The 16,382-nt window shown below is 35.7% G+C and overlaps 2 protein-coding genes across 2 annotated transcripts in view; both read left to right on the forward strand.

Annotated features, from left to right (window-relative positions):
- The window catches only part of LOC127934275 (rho family-interacting cell polarization regulator 1), a 299,157-nt gene that overhangs the window by 164,421 nt on the left and 118,354 nt on the right, over window positions 1-16,382 (forward strand). The window lies entirely within an intron of this gene.
- Window positions 6,225-16,382, forward strand: part of LOC127934278 (ran-binding protein 10) — a 28,283-nt gene continuing 18,125 nt past the window's right edge. Inside the window, exons 1-3 of the mRNA XM_052531553.1 lie at window positions 6,225-6,596; window positions 14,876-14,987; window positions 16,143-16,195. Coding sequence (XP_052387513.1) covers window positions 6,398-6,596; window positions 14,876-14,987; window positions 16,143-16,195 — 364 coding nt within the window. The 5' untranslated portion in view covers window positions 6,225-6,397. The remainder of the gene's footprint in view (window positions 6,597-14,875; window positions 14,988-16,142; window positions 16,196-16,382) is intronic.

Raw genomic sequence — 16,382 nt, forward strand, 5'->3', positions numbered from 1 at the left:
TAGCCACAGAGAGACGCTGTAGCACAACTTCTGCGTTCAAAGCTAGAGCTTGTAATTCACACCGCTTTGTCTGAAAAAAACTACACTGATATTCCAGTCCAGAGTTTCAGAATCCAGTGAGGGATGGATAGTCTTGAAGGCAGCCCAGAGGTGCTCTGCATCCATTTCTCTACATTGAGGATACGCAAAACAGGACAAAACTATGACATTTATCGAAATCTAAACAGGATTAGTTAAATGTGGCTTTTACACTGAGATCTCTTATAACTTATTCTAATTTTGTAAACAGTTTGATGGATGATGATCTTTCACCCTTTGCATTCCAGTTGCACTCTCAGCTCACTGTTGTACTGCGGCCTCTCAGAAGTAGCTTGTTTTTTAACTAGACTCAGGAACAATTCGTGTCTTCCAGTTGTGTCCTGGAGTGAGAACAACATGCACACAAAACATTATGTTGTTTTAATATATTTATATATACAGTAGCATTCAAAACTTTTTAGTCAGTAGGATTTTTTTGGAAAGAAACTATAAAGATGCCTATAAAAATATTTCTAATACAAATAAACTTTGATCTTTTGAACTTGATATTTGTCAAATATACCTGGGAAAAAAATTATTAATTAAGCAGCACAACTGTTTTCAACACTTATAATAATAAGAAATTACTCTTAAGCACCAAATCAGCCTATAAGAATGATTTCTAAAGTATCATGTGATAGACAGCTTTGCCATCACATGAATAAATTACATTTTTTAAAAGTTATTTTAAATTGTAATAATATTTCACAATATAATTATTTTACTGTATTTTTGAGCAAATAAATGAAGTCATGGTGAGCACAATTTTGTTTAAATACCGTTCCCAAAACATTTGAATGGTAGTCACTATATTAAATATAAATTATGTTGTTAAGCAAAAACATCAAACTGACCTCTGCATAAAGTGTCTGATAAGCAATGCACACTCCATTACCATCCATTACCAAGCCTTCTTCAATGCCTCACTGAAAATAGTATACATAACATGTCGTATGATAATAATCATACAACAATCATAAGTTGTCTTTTATAACTGACTTTATTTGCTTTCTTCAGCTTGGATGTGCCCTGTGAAAAAACAACTTTACGTCAGCCTAGCAAAGCTGGTTTAGGTCATTTATACCCTATGTTTAGCTTCTTTTTTATTATTTCTTTTTATATTTAGACTAAATATATAGCATAAACTTGATTTGTCATAGAAATTTATTTCTGCAATAATCCAAACACCACTGGAAAGATCCTATTGGGTTTTAAGTTTTTATTGAGAAAACCAGGGTAATGCTAACCTCAATGTCGGCCTACAAAAATATATCATCACTGAAGAGCTCTATTGTTATTTTTGACATTAAGAACACTTACAAGACCACTGAAGAACTTCATTTTAGCCGGATTGACGTTCAAAGAGCTCTTTACAACGCTCACTGCCTCCTAGTATGTCTACAACACATAAGATTATCTCAAACATTATCTTAACTGCACTATATAAAGAACAGATATGACAGCTTACAACTGGAAAATTCAGATACTGTTACCTGAACATTGTTCCCAGTTTGGTGTGGGAGTTATAACAATGTGTTTGTTATCTGAGCCATGTTGCAGCACAGACTGATTGGAGTGTAACACTGTTGATTCGAATAATGTTTAGTTATCAGTTTATGATTATTTATGTATCATTATAGACCTCTTTGAAGTCTGTTTCTCTGCACAAGTACATGATGATGAACCTCGGGCGGTGTGTCATACTCAGACTTGAATTGGTCAAAGTCTGTCTGTAAGGTTTCCAGCTAAAAAAAAGGAAACAATTCACATTAAATATGATTATCAAACACATATCAAATAGATTATTGTCTTATTTATTTTTAAGCTCCATCTAGAATTAATGTTTAAGAGTCATTCTTTTGGGTGTTTGATTAATTCGAAGCATTCTTGCTGAAAAATATTATTCATTACAAAATGCACTGACCCCAAAGTTTCAAATCGTAGTGTAGATAAACAAAATCATAAAAATAACATAACAATATAATAGTTTAAATATTTCATTCTACCATACATAAGTACAAATTGTATGTATGTAAGGTATATTGGTAAATTGATTATTCTGTACGTAAACTAATATATGTTTTTCTTCTCCATACCTTCATTAAAGTCTCCTCATGAATATGATTTAGTCTGGTTGTGGGACCACATCACTGTATTCGGATTGCAGGCGGTTAAGCTGAACTTGGACTTAAGATGTGTAAGATCCTCTCTACACACCAGCAAAGCCATTTTCAGTACCACAGGATCCTCAGATTCCTCCTCTGCGAGGAACAAGCAAAGTTTCTCTCAAACCACCTCCTCTCTACTCGACCTTCGGACTACTGCAACTCACTCCTGCCAATCAGAACTCTGTAAAAAGCTCCAGCCCTGCTAATATTTATCATCTTCAAATAATCTGACATCCCACCTCTACTACGCTTCCTCCACTGGCTAGGGTGACCAGTTGGTTATTGCCTAGTTGCAGGGTAGTAGATGTGATTTAGCACAAAAATGCGGGACACAAGTGAAAGAGTTAAATTTATTACTATTAGACTATGTCATGTTGATTGGATGATAACATGCTTTATATCATCAATAGGCTTTGTCAATGGTGACAATTTGACCAGGTTTAAGTGGAAGGCTATAGGCTATATTCAGTCTAATACATATAATGAAATGATTAACAGACTAGAATGTAATATAATCACATTTTATATTAAAATAAATTTCCTTAAGTGGCAAATAGATTATTATTATTTTTTTTTTTTTTTATTAAACTATGCAAACATTACATGTGTTCTACATGTGTTCAAACATTACCAGATTCAGTGCATCTTGAACTTGTATTATTATCAGGATGTTGTTATCTAGCATTGTGTCTAGAAAAGAAATCCTGCCTGAACCATGATTCCTTTGCTTTGTTTACGTCTTGCAGGAAAAGAGACAAAGCTTGCAATTTCAAGACTATCCTGCATTTGGTGGTCACCCTGCCATTGGATCCTTATTCTCATACACGAAATTCCAGTAATAAAGCTTTTGTTTCCAGGTTTGTGTATTTTTTCAGACTCTACTACTTAGTTTCATTAGTGTAACCTTCATTTATAACATTCATTACTACCATCATGTTCAGTATATTGGGTAGACTGCAATGTACGATTTTACTCATGTATGCTTTATGGAAGCAGCAGTGTTGTTATTGTTAACTACAACTAAAATGTAATTATTAACAATTGTTTTCAGCTATTTAATTAAAGCTTAAATAAAGTAAAATACAAATATTATATAAAAGTATATTGAAGTATAAAATGACAAAAAGAAAAACAATTTACGCTTTACACTATACTGTAGCCTATCGAGAGGTCATGATTGTTGTTAACCGCTATACATTTGTCAAATACTGACAAAACATCCTTTAACCACTCAGAATAGTGAATAATCGAAGGAGGCCAGATCTTGACAAAAGGACAGACATAATAAATGAGCGCCACCTGAATCTGCAGAGCAGTCTGTTGTTCTCTCATACTCTCAGTGACACGCTGCAGACGCTGACTCTCTCGCTTCAGAGTTCGGATCTCTTCTCTTTCCTGAACTCTCTGCTCCAGAATCTTCTTTTCACACTGTTTCGACACAAGCACCAGCTTCCCCCGCAGTGGTAGCAGGTCCCTGATCTGTTCACGAAGATGCCCTGGGGGAGACATTAACACTTTGATTAGAGTAATCTCATCTATTATTTTCGTCATGACTTATTATTGACCAATTGAGTTCCATTAGCATTTAACTTTACAGGTTTTGGATTTCTATATATTGACTTTGCTACAGTTTATGTTTTGAAGGTGATCGGCATACATTTTTTGCATGTTTTACATTAACATATATATACATATATACTTTTATGTTGTTTTTTAGCATTGTGTGGACTTTTTAATTATGTGGATACATTTAATTTACCAAAAATGACAGTAAAGACTTTAAGCATTCTTTTTAAGAATTATATTTCAAATAAATGCTGTTCTTTTGAACTATTCATCAAAGTATCCTAAAAAAAAAAAAACATCAATGGGTTCCACAAAAGTATTAAGCATTTTCAACACTGATCATAAAAAATGTTTTTGAGCATACATAATAATGATTTCTGAATGATTATGTGACTTTTTCTAAAGATCATGTAAATGTACCTATATTAAAATAGAAAACGGTTATATATATATGTATATATATGTGTGTGTGTGTGTGTGTTTTTGTATCAAATGAATGCAGCTTTGGTCAGACTCAGCATAAAATGGTTTTTTCACATACATAAAAAAAATCTTACTGACTTCAAACTTTTGAACCGTAATGTATGCTAAAGCATAAGAGACCAATACAAAGTGGGATGTATACATACAGTCTGAGCTCTTGGACTTTGAGGCCATGTGTATCTAAAGCTTCTAATTCTCACTTCAGATGACACTCAATCTGCTCTTAGAAATGAGGTTTGGTAAGAGATCTGCAGCACATCAAGTAGACATTAGGATCAAAGTATGCAATGGACATGGAAGAGATGCCTAAACCATTTTTAAATTTTACAACTAACGTTACTGCAGTACTAAAATGAACACCGAGATGCTATGTGTTGTCCTTGCCATACACATTATTCAACTTTTTTAAAAGTTTGACCAGCTAATAGTATAGATATATCTGTAAATCAGCTATTAGATATTTGAAATACTATCAAATATGATTTTTTTATAACTTACTTAGATATCCTTCTAGAAATGTGTCGCAGCGATCCTCTGCTAACGAAAATAACTTACATGCAGTTTGAACATGGGTTGAGAAGTCAAACAGTGACAGCAGATACTTTATCCTAATTATTATTTTTATTTTTTCTATTATTATTTTTCAAATATATTAACAGCTGTCACGCTGCAGGCATATTAACTTAAGGAAATAATAAAAAGATGACTAACATAGAGAAAATGGCAACCATTGTCATACAATTAACTATATACTGATATGGTTATTTTAAAATAATATCTTAATGTACAAATATTTTATTGTACATATTTACACTTGACTAACGTTACTGACTTCTGTCGCTTTATTTGTCACTTCTAGTCATCAAGGTTAGAAACGTCATCGATTCTGAAATGTCCTTAACTCTTGCCTTTCAGAGTGTAACAGCGATGGCAACTGTAGTTATCTCAACGAATAAACATCTTAAAAATAATCCACAGCAAAATTAGCAGCGAACGTCTAACTGAAGCTTCAGCAGCGTGGCATTGTTGTTGTTTGAGAGGTGGTTGCTATGATACCGGTGGACCCTAAAAACGACCTTCAGTTTATAGGCACCCACATCGTGCCTGCATGTACAATAATATGTGACTTCATCGTCTAAAACATTATACGTGTCGCATTAAATTCGCGTATACGTGTTAATGTATAAAAACGTTATTTGATAAACATTTATAATGTCTACTGCGCTGGTATGATATAAAATATGTGTTTTTCATCACGGCAGTGAACGCGAGTGCTACTGGATTGCACCACCAAGTGTCTTATTTTTCTAAACCCGTCTGTTTTGACTGAAGGAAACTTAACTTGTTGGGGGAAAAAAAGTCTTGTTAGAGTTAAATGTGACGTTAATATTTTAATATAACGCACTTGTTTATAACAGTAAACTTTAAATTAGCAGTAAAAAAAGTCCTAAATTAATATATATATATATATATATATATATATATATATATATATATATATATATATATATATATATATATATATATATATATATATATATAAAGACACAAACCACAACAGCGTTTAATGTATTAATACCTTATTATAATAGTTAAACACGGAAAACAAACAGTACAGTTATTATTTAAAGTCAGTTAATAAAGTAAACTGCTTCACAGACCAGCCGTTTAAGATAAGGATTGTATGAAGTCTGTTAACGTTACGTAAAAACGGATAGAGGCTGAATTATATGCAAACGTAGTGAAATTGATTTTCGTTTGAATAAGTGACAGTCAACTTATTCCAGATGCAACAAACACGGTTTGCTTTTGATCTAAATCAAGTATACACAAGCTCAAGCGATAGCATTAGGAGTTGTATTAAAAACTACAAATCCTAGACTGCGTTTCACAGCCCCGGTTGAGTTAGGTCTGGGTGATGTAGTTGATGTGAGCAGTGTGCGCTGCGCAGGACTTTGTGTTCAACTACAGTCCCCACACGTCACTGATCCGCGGATATCTCACCGCTGCTGTTTCTCTCCGCAGTCTAGCGCTCTCTCATTTTTAGCGGATTGGCAAAACAGGGTAGGATCACTAGGAGGAATACAAAAACATAAGCAAAAATGGCAGAGCTTGGAGCGGGGAGCCTGCTAACAGGAGATCCTGCTTTTAATTACCAAGAGCATGAGCTAAACGAGCGCTTGAAGCGGCTGTACCCGGCCGTGAATGAGGAAGAGACCCCCTTACCCCGATCTTGGAGCCCCAAGGATAAGTACAGCTACATCGGGCTCTCACAGAATAATCTGCGGGTGCATTACAAAGGTATACAGCTGTGACACACGCTGAACTGTCAACCCGTAGGCCCTGACTGGTTCGCTGCACTCGAATATATGCAATCTCCCCGATCTAGTTTGAGCTGCTTTTTTCCCGTCCCCTTTGCTTTGTTGCATAGAAGGAAAGAGGAATGTCCAAATGGGTTGACATTTAGCAAACCATCATGTCAGAATTCGGCTAGCGAGAGTAGCTCGGGGAATAAGCACGGCTGGGGTGTCTAGCTTTTGGACACCTATCTTTTACCTATTACCATGTCATAAACATTAAGAGTTATTGATTTGCCGAGCTTGTTTTGTACTCCCCTTTCGGTGATTTAGTCAAGGTTGGTGCTAGCTAGCCACGACAGGGCAATAAGGGCAGCTAAGCAGCTACACCATTGCAATGAATTTGCATATGCTAGTTAGTTTCCTCCGCATTGCATAAGTGTATTTGTGTATCAGTTATCGGGTGATTTATATAAGGACACGAGCCGCATCACAATGAAACAAATAGATGAAAATGGTTTTAGGTGCGTATTTGACGCACGAACATGTGCGTATTTGTGTTGACGGACGATTCGAATCGGAGCAAAATCTTTCGAAGCGCTGAATTCGAGTTCTGCAACACTAGCTTGTCTAAACAGTCGTGGCGTTTCGAATGACCCAGTCACCCCCAGGGGGGTCTGTGAATTTACCCCAATAGTATCTACTTTTTTTGTTTAACAACTGTGTAAGGTTACATGCTTTTAGAGAATACACAATAAAGCAGTATTTTAAGAACCACCAATAAGCACAATATAATCTTTTAGTGGGTTTGTTTAAAAAGATTATTACAAGTTAACTGGTATCTGTTTTGAATCTTGCTAGCACTTATTTATTTTATCACTACTGAGAAATCCAACAATGACTGCTATCTTTTCAGTTTCAGTAGACATACATTAGACTAGTCGTTTAGAGCCCAGTAGTATCTGTTTAATTAGTCCCTTATAGCCTGTGTTATTTACAAGTACCCATTCCTATGCCACAAGTTACTGTCCCAGTAGTGCCAGATAAAATCCATTGTTCTTGGTAGCAAATTACACATTTTTGCCATTTTGAATTCTATGCAGTTCTGTTGTTCACATATCAACTATTCATTTTTGTCTAATACTGTAACTACTGTAATTTTTGCTGGTGTCCTTTCCAGTTTACTAGAAATGATTCGTTAAGTACTATTACTTATTCTTTAGTTAGTTGGAACAATATTGAACTGAATTGAATTGAACAATATAGTTGCTAGTATACATTCTGGTTTTCAGAGTGCTAACTGAATATTTGCTAGTATGCATTTAAAAAAAAAGTGTGTTACAGTTAAACCTACTTGTATGATATTTAATTGAACTATAAAGTAGTTTTACTGACTAGCCATCAAAACTGACATTTAAAAAGCAATTTATACTAGTGTTATTCCATGTCATAAAAATAATGACTCTTTTTGTTACTGCATCTATGTGAATTATTAGGTTTGTAAAAGTACTCTAGCGTGTTGTCTGACATATTACTGAAATGTAGCTGACATGTACCCTGGTTATTTTTAGTTTAGGCACAAATGTTGTTATAAAGCATCTAATTCTGATTCAATGGTGTGTGTGTCTGTGGGCATGTTGTGCAGTACATTAGGATAGATAGTTACCATTTTAGGATCACTGGTGTGTTCATTTTCTTACATGTTGCATTTGACAGCTGTTTGTGTCAATGCTTAGGCCCAGTGGGAAGTTTATCCTTATAGTTCAGTTCATTCCCTTTGAAACATCAAGGAACAATGCTGCATTATTTTGGTAATGTACACTGCTTTGTGTCTGCGGAAAATTGTACCTCACTGACAGCTATCTTCTTTCAGGCTGTGGGTATGTTTACCTCTTCATAAGGTGTGTGATGTTAGCCAGGTTTTTTGATTTTTAAGAGTCAGATTATATTGATATACTGATTCTTCAAGGGTCATTGTTTCTTTTTGTTCTGCCATCCTGACTGTTTTCCGGTCAGTTTATCCTCAACGCAGGATTGCAGTTGATTAAATTAGATTAGTAGATATTAAAGGCTTGTTACTATAATCTGTTTTTAAATAGAGCCTTGTAGCAGCATATTTGCTAAATGACATAATATGTCTGCTAAATGTAAATATTTAAAGCAGCTCAACTTAATAAATGATTTAACCTGCAGTCTATTAACCTTCAGTGCTATTTTGCCAGTGTACCAGATTCTATTTCTGTAGACTAAATTTTAGGTAACCTCGTGTTGCTGTCTAGTGAAGACAATAGATATATGCTGTCAAATAGTGTGTTGATAACATGTTATATTATGTTATCCCACATGGCTCTCCATCTTTATTTAGGAAGCATGTAAAAATAGCCAAGCTTTTGCATGATGAAACAAGGAGAAAAGACACCAGAGGCTCATTTTTTAGGTTTGTTCCCAGTGTGGACCTCATTTTACTCTTTGTCACACTGACAAGGACGTGAGCCCATTAATGGAGAGAGGAAATGTGACTTTTGCAGCACTACATCCATGCATATATTTTTACACCACGTCCTGTGAGAAGATTAATGCAAGATAAATAAAAACAAATATAGCATAAGCTCAGATGTTTTTTCTGTGCAGTCTGTTGGACTCTGTGTTTCCTTTAAGCTCTGTAATGTTTGCCTATAGAGGGCTTTAGTCTGTCTGAGGAGCCAATCATGCATGATCAGTCGGTGCTGTGACATCACCAGATTGTGTTCATTCCCTTTAGTGTCTCTGTGAAGCTGTGAAACCCTGTTTGCTAACACTAGCACAACACTCCCAATCTTCTCTCCCGGTGTCTTTGTTCTCTCATATTGTAGTGTTTTTTGTTTTGTTTTGTTTTTTGCCTGCTTGGTTGATGTTATTATGGGTGCCAGCTGTAGCCTTGTAAAGCTCCCCACAGTTTGCCTTAGATGTTTTGACGGAGAAACCTTAACTGTGAAAAGGAGTTTTATCATAGCAGTGCAATTTTGATTGTATGTGTGTTTATGTGAGAGTGTATGAATATCATTCCACTGTTCATTTTTGATGTTTCTTTTTATATTCATTTGTGAATTTCACCAAAACGTGTCATATTTACCAAATAAAATAAATAACTAAATAAAACAAAAGTATTTAGTGTATATATATATATATATATATATATATATATATATATAATATTTGTATGGTGATATTATTAAATTATAAATTTAAAGGTTTCCTTGTATGATTGCATGGACAAAATACTGCACATTTCTTTTTGAAACAGAAATATGTAAAATAAAACTAAATTGAAATTTTAAAACAAACTCCAAATCTAATAAAAAAAACCTCTTCATATAAATAAAGGTGTTGTTTGTGCTCTTTCTAGTGTTGTCACGCTACCAAAATTTCAGTATTTGGTTCCAATACCAGTGAAAATCCACGGTTCTTGGTACCAATTTTGGTACCAAAGCAAAACACAAAAACATGCTAAAACAATAAAAAAAAAAAAATAGATGATACTTTCATTTAATCTGAACTGTGTACATATTTAATTTTAAAGGGCTTTTGAAGTTTAAAGCCAAGAGTAACAAGTAAAAAAAGAAAACCCAGAACTGCTTTCATGACTGATATGACACAAACGATGTTATGTACATTCTCTAACACACATATTTTAGATTCAAAATTCATTTAAAAGCCTCTGGCGTGTAAAAATATTAGATATCATAATGTCCTGTTGTTGTTTTTTTCTTTACACTAATGTAAGTTATCGGAGCATTTAATAGGTAATAAAGAAACTTCATTCTAATGCTCATTATATTAGCGTTAGCCGCATTTACGCTAATGATTAACTACTCTAATAACAGTGTTTATATCAATCTGACATTCAAATTAAAATATTGAATATTATTCATAACAGAAATGGTGTTTCCCAGAGCCTTGCACTCTATTTATTGTGGCATATATATGCAAATTCATTCTCTGCCAGCAGGAGGCGCTTGAAGAGCGCCAAAGAGAGAGGTTTCCCTGGTAACGGCTGTAAATCAAATCAGTACTGCACTCACAAACGCTGCTCAGGCATTACAGGCAAGATTAAATGAAAATGACATCCATAATTTTCTGAAGACAATCGGTTTCCTTCAGAAATACAGTGATACCAAAACAGCAACACTGGGTTTTGACTTTGACACGTGCAGTGCTCATGTTTATCCCACAAAGTCAAAGAAAATCAATTTTTGGCGGTCAGTTTTGATATTGTGGCGGGCCGCCGCAAATAAATCAATGTAGGCTATGGGAGACACAATGAAACTTATCTGCTTGAACTCTTGAACTGGTTGTATGTCTTTAAAGTATTTTGTTAGTTTGGTGTCTTTCCTCCTTTTGAGGCCACCGAGTCTCAGTGCTTTTATGAAGAGAGTGCACCTGCGCACTTTGGGATAGTGCATCAAGAACCGTGTTGATCAGGTACTCGGTACCACCTGTACTTAATAAAACCTCATACCCCAACATTTTCATTTTTTTAATTCCGACTTTCTGTTCAAAATTAAGTGCAACCAATGCATTGGAATCACTATCCAAACAAAGATGCTGAATACATGCAGCATGTGCAGTTTTTTAAATCTAAATTGTATAATTGTAGATTGTATAATTTGACATTTTAAAACAAAAACAGAATGCTCTGATTTTAGTTTTGTGAAACTATACACCATCAAACTAGCCTATGTCAGACTCGTACTTCCGCTCAATTTCAGTTTGCTTCTGCACTCAGTCTGAGATAGCAAACCAGCTCCCAGTTTTTCTCCGGCTCCGCACCAGCTGTCCAATCAACAAACAGAGAGCGGGCTAAGAGCCATGACGTAGATGCTAAGCGCCAAATTTAAAACTGTAGTTTAGGTTAGGGAAAATGACAGTAGAAATGGAGACACAGGATCTATTCGCTCTGTTGTGGAGAATATATTTTCGGCATTTGCCAACTGAAGCCCAAACAAGAAGATTTTTTGTTTCACATTTCGAATGGAGTTGATGTTGTGGCCCTACTCCCGACAGGTTTAGGGAAAAATGTAATTTATCAACTGTTACTGATCATCATCGAGAAACTGGGGAGTTTGAGGCGGCTGAGTTGGCGCATAACATGCATCATAACCAAAGGTTATGTGATTGGCTTAGGGGTACACCAATAACTTTAAACTTCAGACGTGCCCCCCCCCCCCACGAAAAAGTAAATGCTTGTCAAATATGCCCTTCCAGACTCTGTCTACGAAGCAAAGCGAAGTAGCAGAGTTTGGTATTACCGCAGGCTAACATAAAACATTGGCAAGAAACAAAGACAGCAGAATGGCTGAATGAGATGCAGTTTCACTCTCTGACAGCAGGTGGTTCTCATGGAACAGCAGCAATACAGCGTTTCCTTGGTTTCTTTGGCTGTAAACAAAGCAGCTCAGTGCTTATGAACACTGCTTTAATATGCATTATACAGAGAAGAGATGAAAAGAAAATGCTACCTAAACTTTTCTAAAGACAGTCAGTTCTCCCCAGAGATACATTCATATGAACAACCACTTCAAACGTATCACGATTCATTTAACATCTCAATCAATTTGAATCGTCACATATTTGTATCGATTTTCAACCAGCTTACGGTGAATCCCAAATATTCAGTAATTGTAAGTAAAAAAAATAGAATCAGCTTGATGCATTTTGACATTTATTTTCATGACAATTAAATTTGTGATAAAATGCAAGTACAACAGATAGTTTTTCCGTATTGTAGATTATTTTTTGTAAACAAATAAACGAAATGTAGGGCGTGAACTTGGTTGTATGAGCCAGATCATCTTAAATTGAGCGTGCAGTACGTCAGTTGCAAGAAAGGGGTGGAGTTTAACTAAATGATTGGAGAAGTCCAGCATACGTCACAAGAGAAGTCTGTCCGTTTCACTGAAAGTTTTAGTTATGATTATGATTATGGCTGTGCCGGTTAGCGATACAACAGCTCCACCGTGATATTCGATGCCACTGTGGTGGTATGGCAAAACACATATTTGTGCATTTGAATGTTTTTTGAAGCAAATTTTTATTATTATTAAATATTAGATTAGAGCAGCGCTGTAAGATGGAGCAGACTTATGCACTGCATAAGAGGACTTCAAAAAATGAAAGCCGTTTGTGTTTTGTGCATTAAGCATGTTTGACATAGAAATAGAGCGAGGGAGGGACGGACAGACAGACTAAAGAAGGAGAGAATCACCCAGGGTCCTCTTGCTGTTCTGTCCTCCTAGAATGGTGTGGTCATGGCATGATGTATAAATAGATTGAGTGTGTGAGCAGGGGGCGGTGCACACGTATGTGCATTTGTAGTGTGTGTTAAGAGAGAGAGTTGGGGATTTGCACATACAGGGTCATCTGTCTTTACTCTGGTTGTATGAGCCAAGGTTATAAATAGATTTTGTGTGTGTTCTTGATTATGAATGCTTGTCTGGGTTTGGCAGACAAACCTATTGTGACTTCCTAGCAGAACCTGGAAAGGTAAAAATAAGTGATTTAATATTATAACAGTAATCAGAGATGATGATGGTGAATATACGGATGCTCATTTTTGTATTGAAAACCCACACAGTTGCAACGTGACCTGGTGCCTTGCAATTAAACTTCAGGTAAAGGTTATGTTACAGGTCTAGGGCACATAAACACAATGAAACACTTGAAATGTCCATATACGTGTGCACAGACGAGTTAAACATGAGACTCTGGAAGTGCAGTGAAGAATCTAATAACGTGTGTCCAATAATGCTGGGAGGTGTTACATACAACCTGCAGGAAACTGGATTAGGAGATTGGAGCACATTGCTATGGTAAATGGAGGCTTAGAAGACAATGACACTTGCCAACTTCCTTTCTCACAATTGAATTGAGAAGATTTTATGTTATAGCGTATATTAGAGTTTAACTTTAAAGACAACATTAAATGGCATTCAAAACACATTTTATTTCCATAGTGTGACTTGTTGAGTGAAGTAGAATCGAGAATTGATTCATCCGTCAGGTATCATGAAAGTGGGCTTACCAGATCAGAACGGACCTTTGCATTAGAAGGGGAGGAGATAAACAAATAAGAGGGCTTGATGATGTCAGCAGAGGACGAAAGTCATTTTAGAAACTTTAAAAAAAAAAAAAATCTTCTTTGAATTAAACACTGATTAATCTTTACATTAAGATTAGAGTAGTCTCTTAAAAAGTAAACGGTCATTTTGTTTTCATGTTGACTTTATAGAACTTCTGGGAATTTTGCGGTGTATAATTTCTGCACAAATAAATGGAAATGCAAAAATGATTGCTACCAGATTGGTTTCCCAATCACTCCTCATTTACAAACAAACTGTCGCACAAACAGGTAGTCCCACTCAAACAGTGATGTTTTATTGCCACACTGTTTGCACTCTTTGTGAATACAACCTCAGCATAATTATAGATGTCTCTGCACATCAAAAAGGGTTAGGAGAGGGTATTTTAACTAGGCCTGGGAAAATAAATTGATGCATCGCAAATCCAAAAATGATTCAGCATCGATTCTGAGATTTTCAGAATGCATCGCGATTCTTTCTTGAATCGATTCTGAGATTAATTTTGAGCAGCAGATGGCACTGCATCGCGATGGATTCTAAAAATCTAAGAATCGATCCACGGATCGGTTCTGCATTGATTTATCATCCCAGCCCTAATTTTAACATTAAAAAGATAACTTAAAGGGATAGTTCACCCAAAAATGAAAATTATGTCATTATTCACTCACCCAAACCTAAATTACTTTCCCTCCTCAGCGGAATACAAAGGTAGACATTTCGAAGGATGTTGGTAACCAAACAGTTTTGGTAAAACTTTACTTCCATTGTAAGACTTTTCTCAAACGATGTTATTTTATGTTCAGAAAAACATTTCGGTGGACTTACATTGTTTTGGTTTGCTACTTTTGAAAGCAGTAGAACCTGTCTAATGTTGGTGATGGTCTGGAGAGCTGTAATACTAAGAGATAGAAGGAAGCCAAGTAGTGTATAGTTGGTTTTGGATTCACCTGACTCCTATTGCACATGTTTCTTTCAGGTTCTTTACATTTAAAAGCAGTTTGTTGGAGCCTGTTGTCGTCAACTTTCGTGACCTATCCTTATTTGAAAACCCTGCATATGTGCTCTTAAAAACATCTCTGAACCTTATGTATGTGGACAGTCATCTATACCAGAGTGTGTGTTTGGTCAGTGACTCATTTCCCTCAATGTTTCCGTCTCGCTTTAGGCCACGGAAAAAACCACAAAGATGCAGCATCTGTACGGGCCACCCATCCTATCCCTGCCGCTTGTGGTATCTACTACTTTGAGGTGAAGATCGTAAGCAAAGGAAGGGATGGGTAAGTGCAAACAGCTTCTGGTTGGTGGCATTTGAACAATTTACTTATGATATGTACATCAATTGGAAAGTTGCGTCACTGGTAAAATTTGAAGACAAGAGGTGACTGTTTTATTAATCTGTTTTACATATAGTGGGGTTCAAAATCCTGAGAGAACATTGAAAATCCTAGGATTTGAAAAAATGATAAACATAAAATTATTAAGAAATATTGAATATTCTGTACTATTTCTAGATTGTTCATTGAACATGTGACTTCTTGTACAGATGTCCTTGCTTCCACTGAAGCACACAGTGATCTTTAAGTCATTATAAAATATTAAGTTCATGTAGCTTGAGTGAAGTTATCAAAGAGCTAAATGACAATCCAAATACGAAGACATTCCGAAATTAAAATAAAGCATTCTCATAGTATCAGAATGATAATTGCTGTGAAACGTTGACCCTGCATCATCCTTGAGTCAATACTTGGTAAGCATTTGTCATGCCTTCAGTTTGAAGATATTATTGTCCAAAAATAAATGGAAAATTGTTCCACCCTTTCCTGTCACCATTTTGCAATGATTCCTAAATATATTCCTGCTGGATCACCAATGTTTTTTCTAGGCCATCTAACTGCAACTTACAAGTCGTGCCTAAATCTGTTGAAAAGTGTCGAGTCATCCTTTAGTCACTGTGGTCCCAGGCTGTGGAACTCTCTCCCAGACTCACTTTTGAAAAGTACCTCAAAGTACCTTGTGCACAGAGGCTTATACTGAGTTTAATCGCAGTTGATTAAACTTGATTGTTCTCTTATTTTATTAAGTAGCAGTCAAATTTACAATTATTTTGTGACTTTTCACTGGTGAAAACTAGTCATTTACATAGGAATCGACACAACCGCAAATTTTATGTGACAGCAAAAGATTTCCCCATGCATATTCACTGCATACTGACCGACACAAAAAATTAGGTTCTCATTGCTTTAAAATTGGCTTCTGTTTGAGCTGTGCTTTATACATCGCTATAATATTGACAACAGGCCATGGACCTTTTTTGTTCTCTAATGTTGCAGAAATAAGGAGCACCGTGTATGGTTTAAATGCAGTCTCATTGTTTATCAGAGTCCTTATTTTTAGTAATGCTAAAATTTGTCCTCTCTCATTGGTGTTTGCAGGTACATGGGTATTGGACTGTCTGCCCAGGGGGTCAACATGAACAGACTTCCTGGTGAGTTTGTGTGTGTGTGTGTGTGTGTGTGTGTCTGTCTGTGTGCGTCCTTGTATGTACACTAAAGCTGTTCACTACGGATAATGGTGAACTGTGGGTGACTAATGAGCAGATGAGCTTACATGTCTGTAGCCAACTTAAAAGGTAACTTTATTTGGTTACATATTAAGTGTGTTTAAGTAAAAAA

Source organism: Carassius gibelio, chromosome A18, assembly GCF_023724105.1.
Source record: "Carassius gibelio isolate Cgi1373 ecotype wild population from Czech Republic chromosome A18, carGib1.2-hapl.c, whole genome shotgun sequence".
Classification (NCBI taxonomy): Eukaryota; Metazoa; Chordata; class Actinopteri; order Cypriniformes; family Cyprinidae; genus Carassius; species Carassius gibelio.